The sequence below is a fragment of the Lepisma saccharinum genome, chromosome 1 (genome assembly GCF_977018435.1).
Source record: "Lepisma saccharinum chromosome 1, izLepSacc3.1, whole genome shotgun sequence".
NCBI classification, from domain to species: domain Eukaryota; kingdom Metazoa; phylum Arthropoda; class Insecta; order Zygentoma; family Lepismatidae; genus Lepisma; species Lepisma saccharinum.
In genome coordinates, this window is record NC_139229.1 from 126,677,344 (window position 1) to 126,696,077 (window position 18,734).

General features: G+C 37.8%; 1 protein-coding gene across 1 annotated transcript in view; it reads left to right on the forward strand.

The window, feature by feature from the left end:
- LOC145988272 (RNA-binding protein NOB1) overlaps positions 1-18,492 on the forward strand; it is a 41,537-nt gene extending 23,045 nt beyond the window's left edge. Inside the window, exon 8 of the mRNA XM_083123140.1 lies at positions 18,332-18,492. Within this exon, the coding sequence (XP_082979266.1) occupies positions 18,332-18,441 (110 nt within the window). The 3' untranslated portion in view covers positions 18,442-18,492. The remainder of the gene's footprint in view (positions 1-18,331) is intronic.
- The last annotated feature ends 242 nt before the right edge of the window (positions 18,493-18,734 follow it).

An 18,734-nucleotide genomic window follows, 5' to 3' on the forward strand; every position in this document is an offset into this window, starting at 1 on the left:
ACAATTTGAACAACAATTCTGTGATTATTGTTGTGACCAAAACTGCTGCTTGTAGAATATATATTCTCTCTACTTCTCTTCTTCTTTGTATTGCTTGTCGTCTTGACCTAGTTTGGGGCAATGTAAAAAATGTAATAAATTACCCGTAGAACTTGGGAGATGGGGAAAAGTTGTCCCAACTGGAAACAGTGTGGAGGGAAATTTTATCTGGTTCCTTCACTAGGTGTCCTTGATAGTCTGTAACACTAAACTGGAAAATTCATGGTTGAATACAGCCTTCCTGGTAAAAATGTATTACTTTTGTAGTATGACTTAAAATGTCTGCATGCCTCCTTCAAATTGTTGGTGACTAGTCTCTCCGTATAATAATTGACTGCATCTGCGGATGTCCTTCATAAAAAATGCCCATGATTGGTGTAGGCATTGCTCGTCCACGTCGTTCCGTATAGACAGGTTAGGTTAAAATGAAAGGAAACTGCGTAGGATAGGTTTATTTAATTCTGGTAAACGCACAAGACCAAACTTATTCCATTGCCTTTTCTTAAAATTAAATTAAATTAAATTGCCTCATCAAGATAAAATAAGATTAAAATAAATTGATTAAATAACTGCCATAACTCCTTGAAAATAAATAAAGAAAGTTAAATAAAATATACAATCGTAATTAAAATATTAATGTCCATGATTGATGTGTTGCCTTAAATTATTAATTATTACTGTGCTGCTCTGAATGATCCTGTCTTGCAAGTTAACGGTGCTTATAAAAATAATACCCTAATGCTGCTGTTAGGGATAAATTCCAAATAATGAATACTAATATAGACATGGGCAAAGGGTTTAAAACTAATTCCTGAAATGAAATGCCCTTACTAATAGATTGATTAAGTTGCCTTAAGGCAAGTTCAAGCGGAGTCCATTGGGGAATAGTGAAATCACATAAATTCTTGGGAATATTAAGTGGTAATACAACTTCCTTCATTTTTACCTGTTCAAAAGCTAAAATTCTTGTATGTAAAATTTGTTGATCCACAATAATCTGAGGAAAATCCTGATAGTTAAAAAATATAGATTGCCCCCTCGTTAATCTGAATTGATCTGTGGGTGTTCAAACTATTATTCAAATTCTGAATGACAATAAATTGACCTGAGCCTGATATTAAAATACCATTACGTGTTCTGATAAACTGAAATAATTTATTGTCAGTAATAGATTTCACTTCAAAATTACAAAATGTAGAATTATTAAACAAAAGTATGCATATTCTAAATTCTGTTTAAACATATAAAATAAATTATTATGTTGTAAACCATAAAAAAAATAATATAAAATTCGAGTTGCGCAAAGCAAGCTATTAGTGTCCTAAGAGGTTGCTTTGGCAAGCCTTTAATGGCCTCCTAATAAATGATAGGCCGGTGCAATTTGCCGTGGTTCATATTATGCAATGTAAAACAAAAATTCAGTAAATGCTACTTCTGACTTTCATTGAAACTCCAGGTGGTAACAAATATAGCATCAGGGAATTAAAAGAGTGAAATTCAAATTTTAAACACAATAAGGATAATAAAACTTTCTCAATTCCACATTTTCTTTAAACAAAAAAAAAATTTAACCTCTCAAAACTTTTCGAGTCCGCCGTATACTTCAAATCACTTGGTCTTATAAACAGACCCGGCGCTAAAAAGTATACTTGACTCATATAAGAATGGTGTGTCAATCCCTTAGGTTTGTCCAAACAAAATAGATCGAGAATAGTTATGCAATATATTAAAATATAAATACAAATTACTATTATTACCTACTGTACTAAAATTAACACAAAGTTAATCAGTAAGAAGTAATGAATTTATTGCTGCAATGTCAAATAAGGTGCAAATTGGGTAAATGAACTAAATTTCCTAATAATAAATATTAATAATAATAATAAATTCTCAAATTATAACATTTGTGGTAAACCACACTGTTTAAATTTGGAAAGGGCCTATTCCAAATGCAGACAGGCAGGGGGTGTCAGGGTGATGTCACAGATATCCATGAAACTGAAATATATTATTCCAGATACAAAATTATGAGAGACATATTTTTTTGTTTCGCAATAAAAAAAAATTTTGGCCATCTTAGGCTCCTTCAAAGTTTGGGGTCAAATTTTCACAAGTTTTGGTGCCAAAAAATGTAAACGGCTGTTTCTCAGGAACTATTAAAGATATTTGGATTCTGTTTTTTTTATCTGAAAGTTTATTGAAAGCCTTTTCAAATGCATATACAACGAACTTTATATGCAGCTTTTGGGGTGTGCTATGAATGAAATTTTAAAAAATTAGCCCCCTTTTGGACCCCCAAAATCTCGAAAAAGCCACCCTAAAAAATTTTCAAAATTTCAGGGCAATTAACAGCAATACCTCAAGTTGAACATATATAAATTTCACGGGGTGTATATGGCTGGTTGTAATTTTACACAATATTTTAATAAGCACATTGACAAGCTGAAAACTTAAACGTAAGACATTTTTATGCAAGCTAGGCGATGTGAACTCCCAGTACCGGCATTGCATATGTTAGTTCTGTTCATGAAAGCTTTTTCTACACAGGCAGTTTCAGTATTAGAGATGGCATGCAGTCTTCCAGATTGTCCAAGGGGGTGTGGTGGAGAAAGAACTTGCAGAATATTTTGCAAAGGTATCACGTACTGATGTTAGTGTTGCCTAACTCTATCAGGAAAGTTATAGCCCTTTGCAGGTCCATGTGGCAGCATGAAATTTACATGCACTTCCTGCAACTCGAAGTCCACTTTAGTTGCTTCTTCAACCCACCAGCAGTCATCATACATAACAGCCAAAAACGTTCTCACTTTGATGTCGTGAATTTTACAATACTGCATAACATGTGAGCTGTTTCCAATAGTAACATTCACTTCTTGTTTCTCATTCTGGGCAGTTCTTGCAATGGAAACTACAATATCATTTCCAGTTCCCTCTGCATGCCACACATGACTTTTATGAATCATTCGCACTGCCTGCACATGTTCCCACTCTTTGTGTTTCATATCACGGAATATTTGAATCTCTGCAGATGGAATGTAAATCAGTGTAACACCTCATGTATATGTCTGAACAACAGTCTGAAATTCTTCTGCAGTCTGAATGCACTTAATATGCTTTGCTGATAAATTGAGCCGTGTAGCAAGGTGCTTAACTGTGTAACGACCCTGCGTGAACATATGTTCAAGTTGTCTGAACTTCCAACTCTTGCTTTGATATACACATTTTTTATGCCTGTTCTCAAACCAGGTCACTTTTCTCAGAAAACACTGCTTTTCCACTTGTAAACATCTTCCTAATGACTCAAAACTCAAGCTCAGAAGGAATTAACAGCAATTTGTCTCAAACGAAAATAAACAAATGAACATGTGAACATGAAAAACAAATGACTTCTAGTATGTTCTATAAATAAGAAATGTTGAATATGATCAGCAATATCATGATATATACCAATTACATGAATTATTTGGTTATGGCCTCTTATGATTTGTATATTGTTTACCAATAATAGCCTGATGAAATAAGGTTTGTCTCCTTCAATATTACGATTGTGTTAATTGCCCTGAAATTTTGAAAATTTTTTAGGGTGGCTTTTTCGAGATTTTGGGGGTCCAAAAGGGGGCTAATTTTTTAAAATTTCATTCATAGCACACCCCAAAAGCTGCATATAAAGTTCGTTGTATATGCATTTGAAAAGGCTTTCAATAAACTTTCAGATAAAAAAACAGAATCCAAATATCTTTAATAGTTCCTGAGAAACAGCCGTTTACATTTTTTGGCACCAAAACTTGTGAAAATTAGGCCCCAAACTTTGAAGGAGCCTAAGACGGCCAAAATTTTTTTTATTGCGAAACAAAAAAATATGTCTCATAATTTTGTATCTAGAATAATATATTTCAGTTTCATGGATATCTGTGACATCACCCTGACAGATTTTCTCAAATCTGCCTGAATTGAAATGGATTTGCCCAAAGGCTAACGATGCCGTGGCGACTTTTGCTGCACATGCCTGTGCTAATCACAGAGGTTTAGCCTGGGCATGTTGCTAACAATTTTGATTACTCTATGTGCATAAAATGCTAAAATTGCCCTTTTGTAAAATTTCCCTGATTTCTATCAAAATTTCGTTTGACTTTATCGTGATTCTAATCAAATGCAAGTCGATTTCCCCAAAAAATTTACTTACTACAAATATCTTTATAAAAACGGGAAAATTATGCGAGAAAAACAAAAAAAAATTCCGTCTTGTTGTTCCTTTGTAAAATTATTGGTCGTGATTAATCTGAAGTGCATAAATGCGACGTTTTATGGCAAAATTTATCTATGTAAAATAAAATATCCCTCACATTGTTGACATGAAATTTTATCGTGAAAATCAAATTCTGATGGCAATATCCTTAACTAAACTGGTCCCATGAAATTTTAATGAGCGAACGCCACTGGTTCAAAAAAAAAATATGCAGCGGCTAAAGTTTTTCATTGTAGTTTCCATGCTAAATCTTTCTGAGCTTCTAACGTGCTCAAAATACTCGGGAGAGCTTCAGCGTGGAAAAAGGAATTTGCTGACATCAGATATTCTAAGTTGTGCCAAGTTGCATTTTGTGGTCGCTGGACGTAACTGAAATTTCTCTACCGCGACAGCGAGAGAATTCGGAGGCTCACTGCCGGCGTGTTCGGGCGACATCTTCGGGTACGTTCGGGTTCCGTCGGAATAGCGGATGAAAGAATCTCATCGAGCAACGATGCTTGGACGTTAACCTTACAACGGACGGAGGAAGAAAAAGGGGCGCTCTGATTCACTGATACACTGAGTGATGCGTAAATGTTGACAAAACTTTAAATTACTATGAACAAGGTTTAGTAAGAGCTGCGAGATTCTAAATGAAGTCAAGGACTTTTGAAATGACGTCATAGGCGGGATGGAGAGAGAAAATTGTTGCGCTGTGTCAGCTTACTACAAAACTCGTACACTTCCGTGATCATACAATAACAAGACTTGGGAAGGTGCTAGCAAAATAAAAGACTAATAAACCTTGCTTAAAGTACAATCAAACCTAAAAAATGGATTATAACTTAAAATTTAAAACTTAATGAATATAATAAAATTCTAGGCAAACGTATAATCGTAAAAAATATGATCAGTAAAAGATACAACAGGTACGGAAACTTGAGAATTTGGCTTACTTTCTGCTTTTAGAGAGAAAACTTTCTCGACTTTTGCTGTTGACTGATTCATAAATAAATCTTTAACTTTTACAATTGGCTGGACACAGGGTGAAATAGTGCGGCTGTTTTGAACAAAACTTGGACCCTTGCTTACGGCAAACTTCTGAACTCTACCTTTAACAGATACAATATTCTTCGGCGAATCTAAAATGTCGTCTTTGGTGACTAAAATATTTCGGGATAAATCTTGAACTTCTTGTTGTACACTATGTTGAATAATAACAGATTGGGGCAGTGGAGGCGGCATTGGCGGGTGTATTGTTTTCAATGGTACCACTTTAACCATTGATGCAACATCATCGTAAAGCTGGTCCACGGATGGTGACTCATTATTAAGTTGACTTAACGCTAAATTGTTGGTACACTCATGGTCATAAGTAATAGATTTCTTGCGTTGACATTGACAGTAATAAATTATGAAAATTATAAAAATACTAATAATAAATGCTGTTAATAATAAAATTGTAATTATATTATAAGGATAGTCAAAGGACTTGTTCAACAGATAAATAAAATTAGAAGCTTTTACGTATGGAAGAAAGCCGTTTAAAATAACTAAAATCGCAATGATTTTCATGTTGCTTAGGCAATCAAAACAAACAGTTCTTCAAAACTAACACGTACTTTAAGCCTGCCTAGTTTAAATTAGTAGGTATTTTAACTCAACTAAATTATTTCTAATTCTAGGCTCAATTTATCTGCTTAATTTTTTTATTTGATATAATTGATTTATTCTCTAAATTTTTTGCACTGTTTAACTTATCTTATTGTAAATTTTACTGCAAACTTATCTTATTTAACTTCAGGTGTTATCTTTATTTTTAAATACTTAAAATCAATCGAACCGTACTGAGGTACAAGGTAATGGAAAAATTGAGACTGATTTACTCCTGACTACCTGAAATAAAATTATTATTATTATTTATGTGATCTTTAAATGCATTAAAATACTAACATCACTAAAACTTGAAGAATCTTTAATTCTCTCAACTCATTCTAAAATATGCTTAGCATATTATTGTGGCAAAGCTTGAAACTAAAACCGTTGTGGTTTAATCATTATCATTCTGCGATGGCAGAATGGATTTCCAGGATTATCGGTTGCAATCCAATATCCGAAAGAAAATACTTGTTATAGGGGCGCAAAAAATCTTGACGTCGACGTCTACATATTCATATAATATAAATATTTTCATAACTGGCGCTTAAAATAAACTTTGCTAATATAATTATATACCTTCTTCTGAACAGTAACTATAAAATTCTAGTGATGTACTCGCTGAGCTAGTATTTTTAAATACTGCAAAAAAACTTTTGTGCCTAAAGCACATTATTAAGTAATAAGTTGCTTTTAACCTTTAATATTATTAGTGCCATTTTTATTATAAATTATTATTATGTCACACAAGTGAAATTTAAAATATTAAACCTGTTTCACTTTAATGAATGCCGTAACTTGGAGCGAAAATTGCAATATTTATACGTACTTTAAAATTTAATACAAACTACATTTTAGAGTTTTTAACGTTCGAAGCTACAACGTGCCAAGGATAAATATTCAACTGTCAAACAAAACATTGTTTCGGACAGAGAAAAAAAAATATAAATGTATACTAACAAAAAAATCTCATTAATACGTGAGAAACGTCCACGCCGTGTAATGCTCTCATAATTCTCTTCTAGTTAGTCAAAATAAGTTGGCTGTGCCTAACTTTGCTTATTGCTTAAAGCATATAAGTATATGTATATATGTGTACGGACTCATTCTCGTCACTACTGCTTACCTGTGTACGGACATCTCTCGTCACTGCAGCCTATTTATACATCTAGAACTTTTAATTAATCGGGCAGTTTATATCCTAAATCACGGTACAAACATTTGTACAGCTTGTCGAGGAATATAATTAGCGTTTCGTCTCTTTACATATTAACATGAATTGGAAAATTTGAGGCAATGTGTAAGTTAAGGTAACAAGGCAAGTGACTATCTCGTATAAACTTGACTATCTCCTTAATCTAAGTTCCCTTCATGAGGTGCTATCTCCTTAATCTAAGCTCCCTTCATAAGGTGCTAGGAGACTTCAGTCATGAAGAATATAAATGAGTGGTCCTCAGGGCCTTATTCGTTCCCAAAACTATATATGTATAAAAATGTAATATCCTCGTTGCAATAATCTTAGCAGTTATATTTCAAGCATTCTAAATCATTTACAAGTTACAGTCAGTTTTAAACAAAATTTAAATTAAACTTTTAAGGAATTTCAATTAATAAAACAAAATATTGACTCAAACAAGCATACTCTGTGCTATGACTCGTTAAAATGCACATAGTGCCACCGAGTCAGAGTCAATAAACTCTAATTTATTTTCCTCATTCATAAATATCTTTAAAATCCACTTTTTTAATTAATTAAAATGTTAAGGTAAAAAATCGTTTACTGTAGCTTACTGCATCCTCATAACCAACGTTGTGATAATTTTCGTATCCAAAATCATTGTTCGGGAATAAAGCATTCCGCTGCGAGCCGTCTGCGGCGCATGCGCGCGCAGCGAATAGACTGAGGGACTTGCTCATGTGAGCTCGGCCGTGCAACATAGTACGCGCGCGTCTCCTATTATCTACGATATTAGACAGTTGTAATTACGGTTCTACATACCAATATGTATTCTTTAGTATTATAAATATTCTAAAATCTAAATCGATGTACCGTATTATTCATCTGGTAGAACTACGCCTAAGGTAAAACAGTTAACTTAAATTACCAGAGTCTCAACGCATTATAAGTCGGTCTTTACCGCAACATATGGTCCTCCGCAAAACCGGATGAATTACGGATATCGGTAAACGACGGGACTGGTGAAAGTGCAGTTCAGTGAAGTGAAGTGTTACGGACAGTGAAAGTACAGTGAAGTTACAGAACAAAGCAGTTTTCCCGCCACTTCAGCCACGCGGCGCGAGGGGAAATTAGAGCGAGCTAGGAGAATCAACCGACAGCACGATCCAGTCACAGGGTTGCCAAGAGCAGAGGAATTATCGACGGCTGCAGATTCCATGTACGTGAGTAAATCCTTTTATTTTCCTTTTCCATGCTTGTTTGTTCATATTCCTAACCTTGCCTGAGAAAATGCCGGAAGAAAGTGAAATGCTTGAGAAGCTAGTGAGACAACGCAGTGTAATTCAAGGACAATTAACTCGGCTTCAGAACTACGTGTCCAATTATGACGAAGCAAGTGGTCATGTAAACGAAGTTGTAGCCAGGCATAAGCAACTCGGCAGTGTTTGGTCAAAACTAGAGTATGTAATGGACAAGATAGCCGAATTATCAGATGAGCAATCTCACGACGAGAAGAGAGCGTCAGTTGAGCAAAGTTACTTCACGTTAGAAGCTAAAATGCTTTCAATAATAGACAAAGACTCGACGAGAAAGAATAATACATGTAAGCCTGAAACTAAATCTTCAATCAAGCTCCCAGATGTAACTTTACCAACGTTTGACGGAAACTACACTCAATTTTCATCGTTTCAAGATATTTTTGTAGCCCTCATAGAAAAAAATGAAACCTTGTCAGACATACAAAGATTGCAGTATTTACGGCTTTCGTTAAAGGGTGATGCATTACAAACGATCGAGAATTTGCAACTCACATGTGCTAATTACAAGGTCGCCTGGGATTTGATTCAGCGCAAATACAATAATCCAAAGTTAATAGCCGCTGCTTACGTAAATGACATTTTGAATGTATCTTCAGTCACTAAGGAAGGTGTAACAGAATTAAGAAAGTTCACGACTACGATTAGAAGTTCTATAGAAGCATTAAGAAACATTCAGGGAGACGCGGACCTAATTGATATTTTTCTCGTTCAGTATCTTTCAGCCAAATTGGATAAATGTACGAGAAGGGACTTTGAGAAACAATCAAGCAATACAGAATTCAGTACCATCGAAGAATTGCTTATATTTTTAGAAGCTAAGTGCAAATCTCTACAGAAATTCGAAGCAAATGAACCTTCGACATCGACGAAGCCGTTTTCAAGGTCACCAGCTGTTAGTAACGTCAGGTCAAGAACGCCACAAGCATCTAACACGTATTTTACTGCATCGAGCAAAAGCTGCATCTATTGCAGAGATGCCTCTCCTTTTCATCCTTTATTCAGATGCCAGTCATTTTTGAAATTGACGAATAAACAGAAATATAAATTCCTGCATGAGAACCGCATATGCACGAATTGTTTGCGTTTTGCTAATCACTCAGTGTTAAATTGTAAAGCAGGCTCTTGCAGGTACTGTAGGTTGCGAGCGCCGTGTACCTCCCCTCATTTCAGGAAGATCAGCTGCGAACGAAGCAAGCAGTGTTTCCAACCCTCAAGTCGGAGAGGGAACCAGTTCATCGTATTCAGTAAAGAATAAGAACCAGAATGTTTTGCTGGCTACTGCCTGTGTTCTAGCAAAGGACAAAGATGGAAAATACTTGCCTTGCCGCATCTTATTGGACCCGGGGTCTCAAGTGAGCCTCATTAGTATGGATATGGTACAACGTCTTGGGTTACGAAGACAGAGACAAAATACGTTGATACAGGGAATAAGTTCCAACACTGTAAATTCACCTTTTGCTGTGAATGTGGAATTAAAATCAAGAATCAATGAATTTACTGTAGAGGCACAATGTTCTGCCTTGAAAAATATTACGGAACGTTTGCCTGCAGAAAAAATGGATATTTCAACATGGGAGATACCTACAGATATTGACCTTGCGGATGAAAACTTCAATGTTCCTGCCAAGATTGACATATTAATTTCTGCAAGTATATTTTTCGATATCCTACTGCCAAAGAAGATGTCGAAACAAGGACCTTATCCTACGTTACAAAATACACAGTTTGGCTGGATTGTAGTGGGCAACACTCCAGGTACAACGTCACATCCAAGCAGATCATTCTTTATACAGGGTGAGTCGTTGGAAATGCTTTTACATCGTTTCTGGTCGGTGGAAGACTTGTCGGAAGAAATCATGTCGCCTAAAGAAAAGAAAATGGAAGCACATTTTCGCCAAACTACAGAAAGGAATGAAGATGGCACTTACACGGTACGCTTACCTTTGACGGAAGATAGATCAGCATTAGGGGAATCTTTGGAACATGCACACTCTAGATTTTTACAGTTAGAACGCCGACTAGATAGAGAACTGGAATTGAAAGAAGAATATGTGGAATTTATGAACGAGTACGAGAGATTACACCACATGCAAGCAGTGCAGGAAGTGCGAGAGGCGCCAGCAACGGGAGAAATCCGATATTTCATTCCCCATCACCCAGTTGTGAATATAGCCAGCTCCACGACGAAAGTACGAGTCGTATTCGACGCCTCAGCAAAAACGACCAGTGGCAGGTCACTCAATTGTCTACAAAGTGCAGGACCGGTTCTACAAGAGGATCTGTTCGGGTTACTGCTTCGCTTTAGGACCCATATAATCGCTCTGAAATCTGATATTGAGAAGATGTATAGGATGATTCATATGCACCCTTCTGATAGGAAATTACAGTGTATATTATGGAGAAAATCTCACGACGAACCACTGATGATCTACGAATTAAACACTGTAACTTATGGCCTGACATCTAGCTCATATCTAGCAACTAAATGCCTACAGCAACTAGCGACAGACGAAATGCACAACTATCCACTAGCTGCTGAAATACTGAAGAGAGACTTTTATATAGATGACTTGCTGTCAGGGCAAGAAGACGAGAATCAAGCCATTAATCTACGTAAAGAACTGTCAGCATTATTATCGGCAGGAGGATTTAAGCTACGAAAATGGGCATCCAATTCTGCAAGAGTAATGGAAACTATACCTTTAGAGCTACGGGAAGTTAAAGACACGATTCTGTTTAACGACGACAGTACAAAAACTCTAGGTGTCAATTGGAATACTACCGCCGACACTCTTTGCATATTAACGGCCGAAGATTCAGCGCTAGCGCCAGAACGCCATGCTGAGTTGGCTACACTCGCACCGGCGAAGAAACATCATCTTACAACCTACCATCCACGCAGCAATCCAGCCGACGGGAGGAAGAAATGCATTACAACTTCCCCTACGCGCGATCAAGTACACGAGAAAGCAGACACCAACGCTTGTTGTGTAAACAATCACCCAGCTATCAACAATCAAAGAAACAGTAAGGCTGCTGGCTACAGCAAACCTCCTTACGATAAACAAAGCTTTTCGACGATACGGGCAAAGAAAGAAAACAATTTGGCCTGCTACGATTTGAGCATTCACGAAGTTGTAAGCAAACGCAGGGTTGCCAGTCAAATCGCGCAACTCTTCGATCCGCTTGGACTTATTGGGCCTGTTATTGCACTGTTTAAACAGTTTCTACAGAAACTATGGAAATTAAATGTATCCTGGGACGACGAGTTACCTTCAGATGTATTAAACGAATGGAAGACTTTACAAGCACAAATATGCCACATTTCAGACATTAAGGTTCCACGATGTATTTTACCTAAACGGAAGATTATAAACATTCAAATCCACGGGTTTTCTGACGCGTCTGAGAGAATGTACGGCGCGTGCATTTACGTCAGAACTGTAACTGCAGGAGGAGAAGTTAATTCACGGTTATTGTGCAGCAAGGGGAAAGTTGCACCGATTAAGAAAATAACTTTACCTCGTCTTGAGCTGTGCGCAGCACTTATCTTGGCAAAATTAGTTAATAAAGTGATACCTTTATTGAATCATCAAATAAACAAGGTATATTTATATACAGATTCGCAGATTGTTTTGGCATGGATCGCAAAGGACCCAGAGACATGGAAACCCTTTGTGGCAAATAGAGTGGCTCAAATACAGGAATACACGCAGGTGTGTGATTGGCGGCATGTAAGGTCAAAGGATAATCATGCTGATATGTTATCGAGAGGAGTCGAACCCCTGAAGCTAAAGGGAAACTCACTTTGGTTCCACGGACCAGCATTTCTAAGCCAATCAGATCAAGATCCGAAGTTGGCCATCAACGACATCAGTTTTGGAATGAATCCACCTACAGAAGTACCAGAACGAAGGAAGGTGAAAATAACCTCATTGGTAACTACACACAAATCAGATGAAATTCTTACGCGATTCTCTAACCTTTTGAGAATGATAAGAGTTATGGCACTTTGTCATATTTTCATTGATAATTGCAAGGGGCCCACGAAGAGAAATGTTTGTACTTCGAAACTGAATGCCAAGGATTTGCAACGAGCCACAGATACGTGCATTAAAGTAACGCAAGCCTTATTCTACGCGAAGGAAATAGAAGACTTGACTCACGAGAGAGAAGTTTCTCCGAACAGTGGAATAAAAGATCTGTATCCATTTCTCGACGCCGATTCCATTATTCGCGTGGGCGGACGTTTACAAAACAGCGATCTAGCTTTTGAAGCTAAACATCAGATAATCTTGCCTCCTAAGGCCCATCTTACACGGCTGTTAATTGAATACGAACATCGCAGATTACTTCATGCTGGAACACAGTTACTACTTTCCTCTATCAGACAAAAATATTGGATCGTCCGGGGAAGACAAATAGTTAAGCACATCCTACGCTATTGTGTTAAATGCCATAGACTCAAATCAGAAGCTAGTAAACAACTGATGGGACATCTACCGGAGCACAGAATCCGAGCAGCTTATCCATTCATGTACAGTGGCGTAGACTACGCGGGACCGATAAGGATAAAGACTGGAGCGCCAAGGAGCACATCGACGAGAAAATGTTTCATTGCAATTTTTGTGTGTTTCTCAACGAAGGCTGTACACGTTGAAATTGTTACCGATTTAACAACCGAAGCATTTTTAGCTGCATTGAAAAGATTTATATCCCGAAGAGGAAAATGCGCAGCCATTTACAGTGACAACGCCAGTACCTTTCGAGGTGCACACAGAGAACTTCAGGAACTACGCAATATGTTTGAATCTACACAGTTTCAAGATGTCATTCAAGACTACGCTGCAAATGAGCACTTTGAATGGAAATTCATACCTCCAAGAGCGCCAAATTTCGGTGGACTCTGGGAAGCGGCGATTAAATCGCTAAAACATCATCTACGAAGAGTGATGGGAAGCACCATACTAACCTACGAAGAGTTAAGTACCTTACTTTGCCAGATTGAAGCAATATTGAATTCAAGACCACTTTGCATTTTACCCGACGAATCAGATTACCAGATATTAACTCCAGGGCATTTTCTCATTGGCAGACCCATAACAACCTTCCCAGAACCTGACAATAGACTCAGCAGATACCAGCTGATACAGAAGATGAGAAGATCCATTTGGAAGCAGTGGAACAAAGAATACCTACATTCTCTTCAACAACGCCAGAAGTGGACATCCTCCACGAAGAACTTATCTCCAGGGACACTTGTACTGCTGAAGGAGGACGACGTACCCCCACTACAGTGGAAACTAGCTAAGGTGGAAGCGGTGCATCCTGGGAACGATGGACTAGTGCGTGTAGTGACAGTGAAAGCGAAAGACGGAGTTTTTAGAAGAAGTGTTAGTAAAATTGTGCTCCTCCCCATAGGTAAAGACGGAGATTAGTTGAATTATGTTCATTCAACCGGGGGGAGTATGTTCGGGAATAAAGCATTCCGCTGCGAGCCGTCTGCGGCGCATGCGCGCGCAGCGAATAGACTGTTTGACTTGCTCATGTGAGCTCGGCCGTGCAACATAGTACGCGCGCGTCTCCTATTATCTACGATATTAGACAGTTGTAATTACGGTTCTACATACCAATATGTATTCTTTAGTATTATAAATATTCTAAAATCTAAATCGATGTACCGTATTATTCATCTGGTAGAACTACGCCTAAGGTAAAACAGTTAACTTAAATTACCAGAGTCTCAACGCATTATAAGTCGGTCTTTACCGCAACAATCATATAAAAAAATTTCTAAAATCACTGTCAATGCAAGAAACCATCGAATCTAAATGCCTTATTCTCCTACCTTATTTAAAATGCTGGGAATGATAAAAATTTCCCAGGTGGGAATTCTGTCGTTGCCATGGTACCGGGTTCATGAGCGAACCACAGCGATACCAGGAGCGGATTGATAGGGAATCGTCCACAGACGTCCCTGGGCCGGCCACATTTTTGATGAAATGGGCCTCCCTAAAATCCGACATCGAACCTTCCGCCACGCGGAATGCCGGACGCTCCTGATACCAAAGCGCCAGCCCGACGTGGGTAACCGTGACGGAGCTAGGGCGCAGGTTCCTCCACATTTTACATTTCGCTGATTACCGACCCAGACTTGAGGTCGATAAATTTCATCGAATTCATCCTCATGTGAGACTAAACATCTATCATGGCATCAAATATTCTTCCCCCATTAATGTTAAAAAAAACTTTAAGCCCTATTTATTTTCAACATCAGTTGTGGCAAGGACATACTAAAAAAAACTAAACAAGTTAGCAAAATTTTGGGGTGGGTTTAAATTTAAAACTGATTAACAAATTCTTTTCATTTCTGAAAAAAAATGAAAAGACCGGAGGCAACTCCTTCACGTAACAAGCTATTTTCTCATCGCATTTCCGAAAAAATGCATGAGAAGCCCCAGCAAATCCACCACGTAACGAGCTATTTTCTCATCGTATTTCCGAGGAAATGGATGAGAAGCCCAAATCTCCACCATGTAACGAGCTATTTTCCCATCGCATTTCCGAAAAAATACATGAGAAGCCCCAGCAAATCCACCACGTAACGAACCGTAAAGTTCGTGGGATCTTACGAGTACCTAGAATGTTAACCAATTAATCAATGGGTGATGTAAATTACTCATCATTCATCCTCTGATGAGAGCACTCGTCATTGGCATGACGAGTTAACGCTTGGCAATGCGAAAGGTACAAAATCACGCTAAGGAATTAAACTGCAGAAAAGACAATGGTCACTTGTTGGGTTTTGTGAACCGTTGAACCTGAATCATGGCTGGGTGTTAGCATAATTACCTGTCTATCTGAAGTATTAGGTTGAATAGAATATGCGAAGTCCTCTGTTAGCTTCTCCAATTTGTCGACCAGAGCGTCGTTCCTAATCTGACCTACTGCTCTGCTAACCACCTCTTCTCTCAACTCCAATCCCAAAAGTCAGTCCCCTCTCAGCTTGTCTCACCTCTATATCACTAGGCCATGAAGCTCTTCCTCTATGCCTAATCGTGTTTTTTAATTGCCACCATGCAAACCGCTGACTCTATAACCAGAAGAATTACCTGTTTCCTGAATGCTCAGGAGGTTTGCATGGCACAACACTGTGCATTGTAAACATGCCTCAGAGGTTGAGACAACTGAGAAAAACAAGTGAATGCCCTGGTCAACGTGAAGCATTCAGAGAGACTTAATAAAACAAACATATAATCTTAGGGATTGATACGGTTTTTCTTCTTCCAAATTTGGTATTATTTTCCCCAAAGTTAGTAATTCACTCTGATAAGTTCATTTTTCATGTATTAATGTACGTGCCAGAAGAAGCCACCAGACAGGTGGCAATATCAATTGCAAAGAAAATCTGCACAGAAAAATGAAAAGTGAACTTATCAGAGTGAATTACGTATCTCCGCGTAACTGTCAAACAGATATCTTTAGATACTAAAGTTAGTATTTTATTTTAGCAACTTTTGTACCAAATATACCTTCATTGTGTTTTTAAACTAGGATTTTAATTTACAGGTTATATGGCCATTCAACTTATTTTGAATCACTTAACCCATTACCTCTATATGTAGACACTCTAAAAGTGGTTCTTTTTTGCGAGCATTATTTCAAAATTAACGGTTATTGTATTGTGGCAAGTCATGTTTATAGCCAACTTTTTCATGCTTTTATTAGTCTATATGGGCAATCCTGTGTTGATGCTTTGTCAGTTCCTGAAAAATATTTTTTTGTAATATGTCTAGTCGGCATGTGACTGTCACGTGGGAGACCCAGGTTTGATTCCCAGGGTGGGTTATCTAAGGTTGGAATTCTTCCAGCCTTGTCCCCGCATAAAGTGGCTCTGGGGCTCACTCAGACTCAAAACAGTGGGTATCTACGGGCAACCCTGAAGGATAAAGGTGGCTGGAGCATGGTGCTGATCACATCACCTCCAAAATGGCTTGAGATCGAGAATATGTGGTGGGGTCCTGCCCTCTACATCCCCTAAATGTGCCTTCACGGCATGGGGATATTTTACCTTTCAAAATATGGAATATATATATATATATATTGCTTTCCTTCGCATCATTGTCTCTTTATAGTTATAATATACATATGATGAAACGAATTTGCGGTTGCATCTATATGTAGATTATTTCTTTTTGGAAGCACTTCAAGGATGCTACAGGGGAGGGGTTCATGACTTCAGCAATGTTTCATTTTCCCAATTGATGAATTCTAATTAACACCGCAGTGCACGTGCTTTATTCAGAAACTTGATTAGTAGAAGCATGCATATTTCATTTTTGACGAAAACACTAAATTGGCCTTCAAAGGTTGTGTTCAGAATAACGCCCACCAGCTTCAATACAAGCTTCCAGTCTGCTATGTAAAGATTTATGCACACGTTCTAGCATTTCATCAGAAATTTCAGCGCAGGCAGCAGTAATACATCGTTTCATATCATCTAGGGTAGTCTGTATGTCCTTGTAAACAGTCTCTTTTAGTTTACCCCAGAGAATAAAATCTGGTGAACGGGCCGGCCGAGGTGCAGGTCCCCTTCATCCAATCGAACGATTTTGAAACAATTGGTGAAGACAAGCTGTAATACGTCGTGCACTATGCACTGGACAGCCATCATGCCGATACCACATGTTCCTCCTAGGTTGCAGTGGAACGGCTTCTAACATCTGTGGAAGTTGGTCTGTTAGGAGGTTGAGATACTTTTGAGACCTATGAGCTGATGGTTCACTCTTCCACACCACACATTTAAACTCCATGGACGCTGACGTTCCACCTGACGAAGCCAATGGGGATTGTTGACGGACCAATAGTGCATGTTTCGGAGGTTTACTTGGCCATGATTTGTAAATGTTGCATCATCACTAAACAAGATACATGATAAATCTGGTGTATCTTGTCTTAATGTCCATGTACAAAAGTTAACATGATTCTCGAAATCGTTTCCTTGCAGCTCTTGATGGAGAGAGAGACATGATACGGATGGAACTTATGACTGTGGAGAATGCGTAGTACACTTGCCTGACTCATGCCACTTCCTCGTGCGATTGCACGGGAACTAACGTGCGGATATACAGAAACAGCAGCGAGAACATTAATTTCACCCTCTTCTCCAGTCACTCGTTTGTTTCTTGTTTCTGATACGTTTTCTAGGTGTTAAACTTCCAGTTTCACGTAATTGGTTGAAGAGGTTCACAAATAATTGTTGCGATGGGTGACGTCTATTGGAAAATTGTTCCGTGTAAAGAGCACAAGCACTAACAGCATTCCTCCTACATTCTCCATACACCATTAACATGTCTGCTTTTTCAGCATTGGTAAACACAATCTTCCACCACGTCCTACTTCTTGCACTATCACCACGTAACTGACAAGGAAGTCTCAATGCAATCAGTGGACTGTAAAGGCAACAAACATAGGAACATCAGAGCCTCGTAACTAAGCAGTTGACTGGAGCAGACAACTGCCGGTCTGTATAATTTTCAAACAACGATAGCTCGAAAACTACACCATTGACATTCTAATTTACTCTAGTTTTATTTTGTTACTGTCAATAGGCATTGTTCCATTTGAAAAAATTTAAGTTTCTAATAATTATAAAAATCTGTGCATGGGCTACAATTATGAGCCCTTGTTTACACTTCATTTCTGTGAAAACAGCACATCAATAGCACCTTCCATTTCTGAAATATTTGGGGTGCAAGTTTTAGGTGATTCACCTGGTATACTGATTCAAATTTGCCATGCCATAAGAATTAATGTATTTTCTATAATGATTGTATTTTATTCATAACCTGAAAAATATATTTCCAGTACAACAAGATGACAGCTGGTCTCATATGATCCTATTTTACATTTCAGGATTTTCTCCTTTCGTAACACGAGATGTCTACTCACGGTCTGCTATGCTAGGCATTTATGGGTTAAAGAATCCAAATGATCCAAGAAATAAATCAAGAAGAAAAAAGTAGTATTTCTTAAAATGTATGTGGAATTGTAATAAACTGATGTTTTTTACATAACATATTTTCTTAATTCTTTCAGAATGATTTAAACTACATGCTATGTAGAATGTATCTGGGCTAAAAGTATCCAAAAAATAAAAATGAATTATTATGTGAGAACCACTCACTGTATATTCTCAATCTAAAGCTCAGTCAGTAGGGAATTTCTCCTCTCTTGAGGTCACTGCTGCAGCTGCATCACCAATAATCATGCATGTGCAGAAAATATAAAACGAAGACTGCCACAGCAGAAGGTTCAG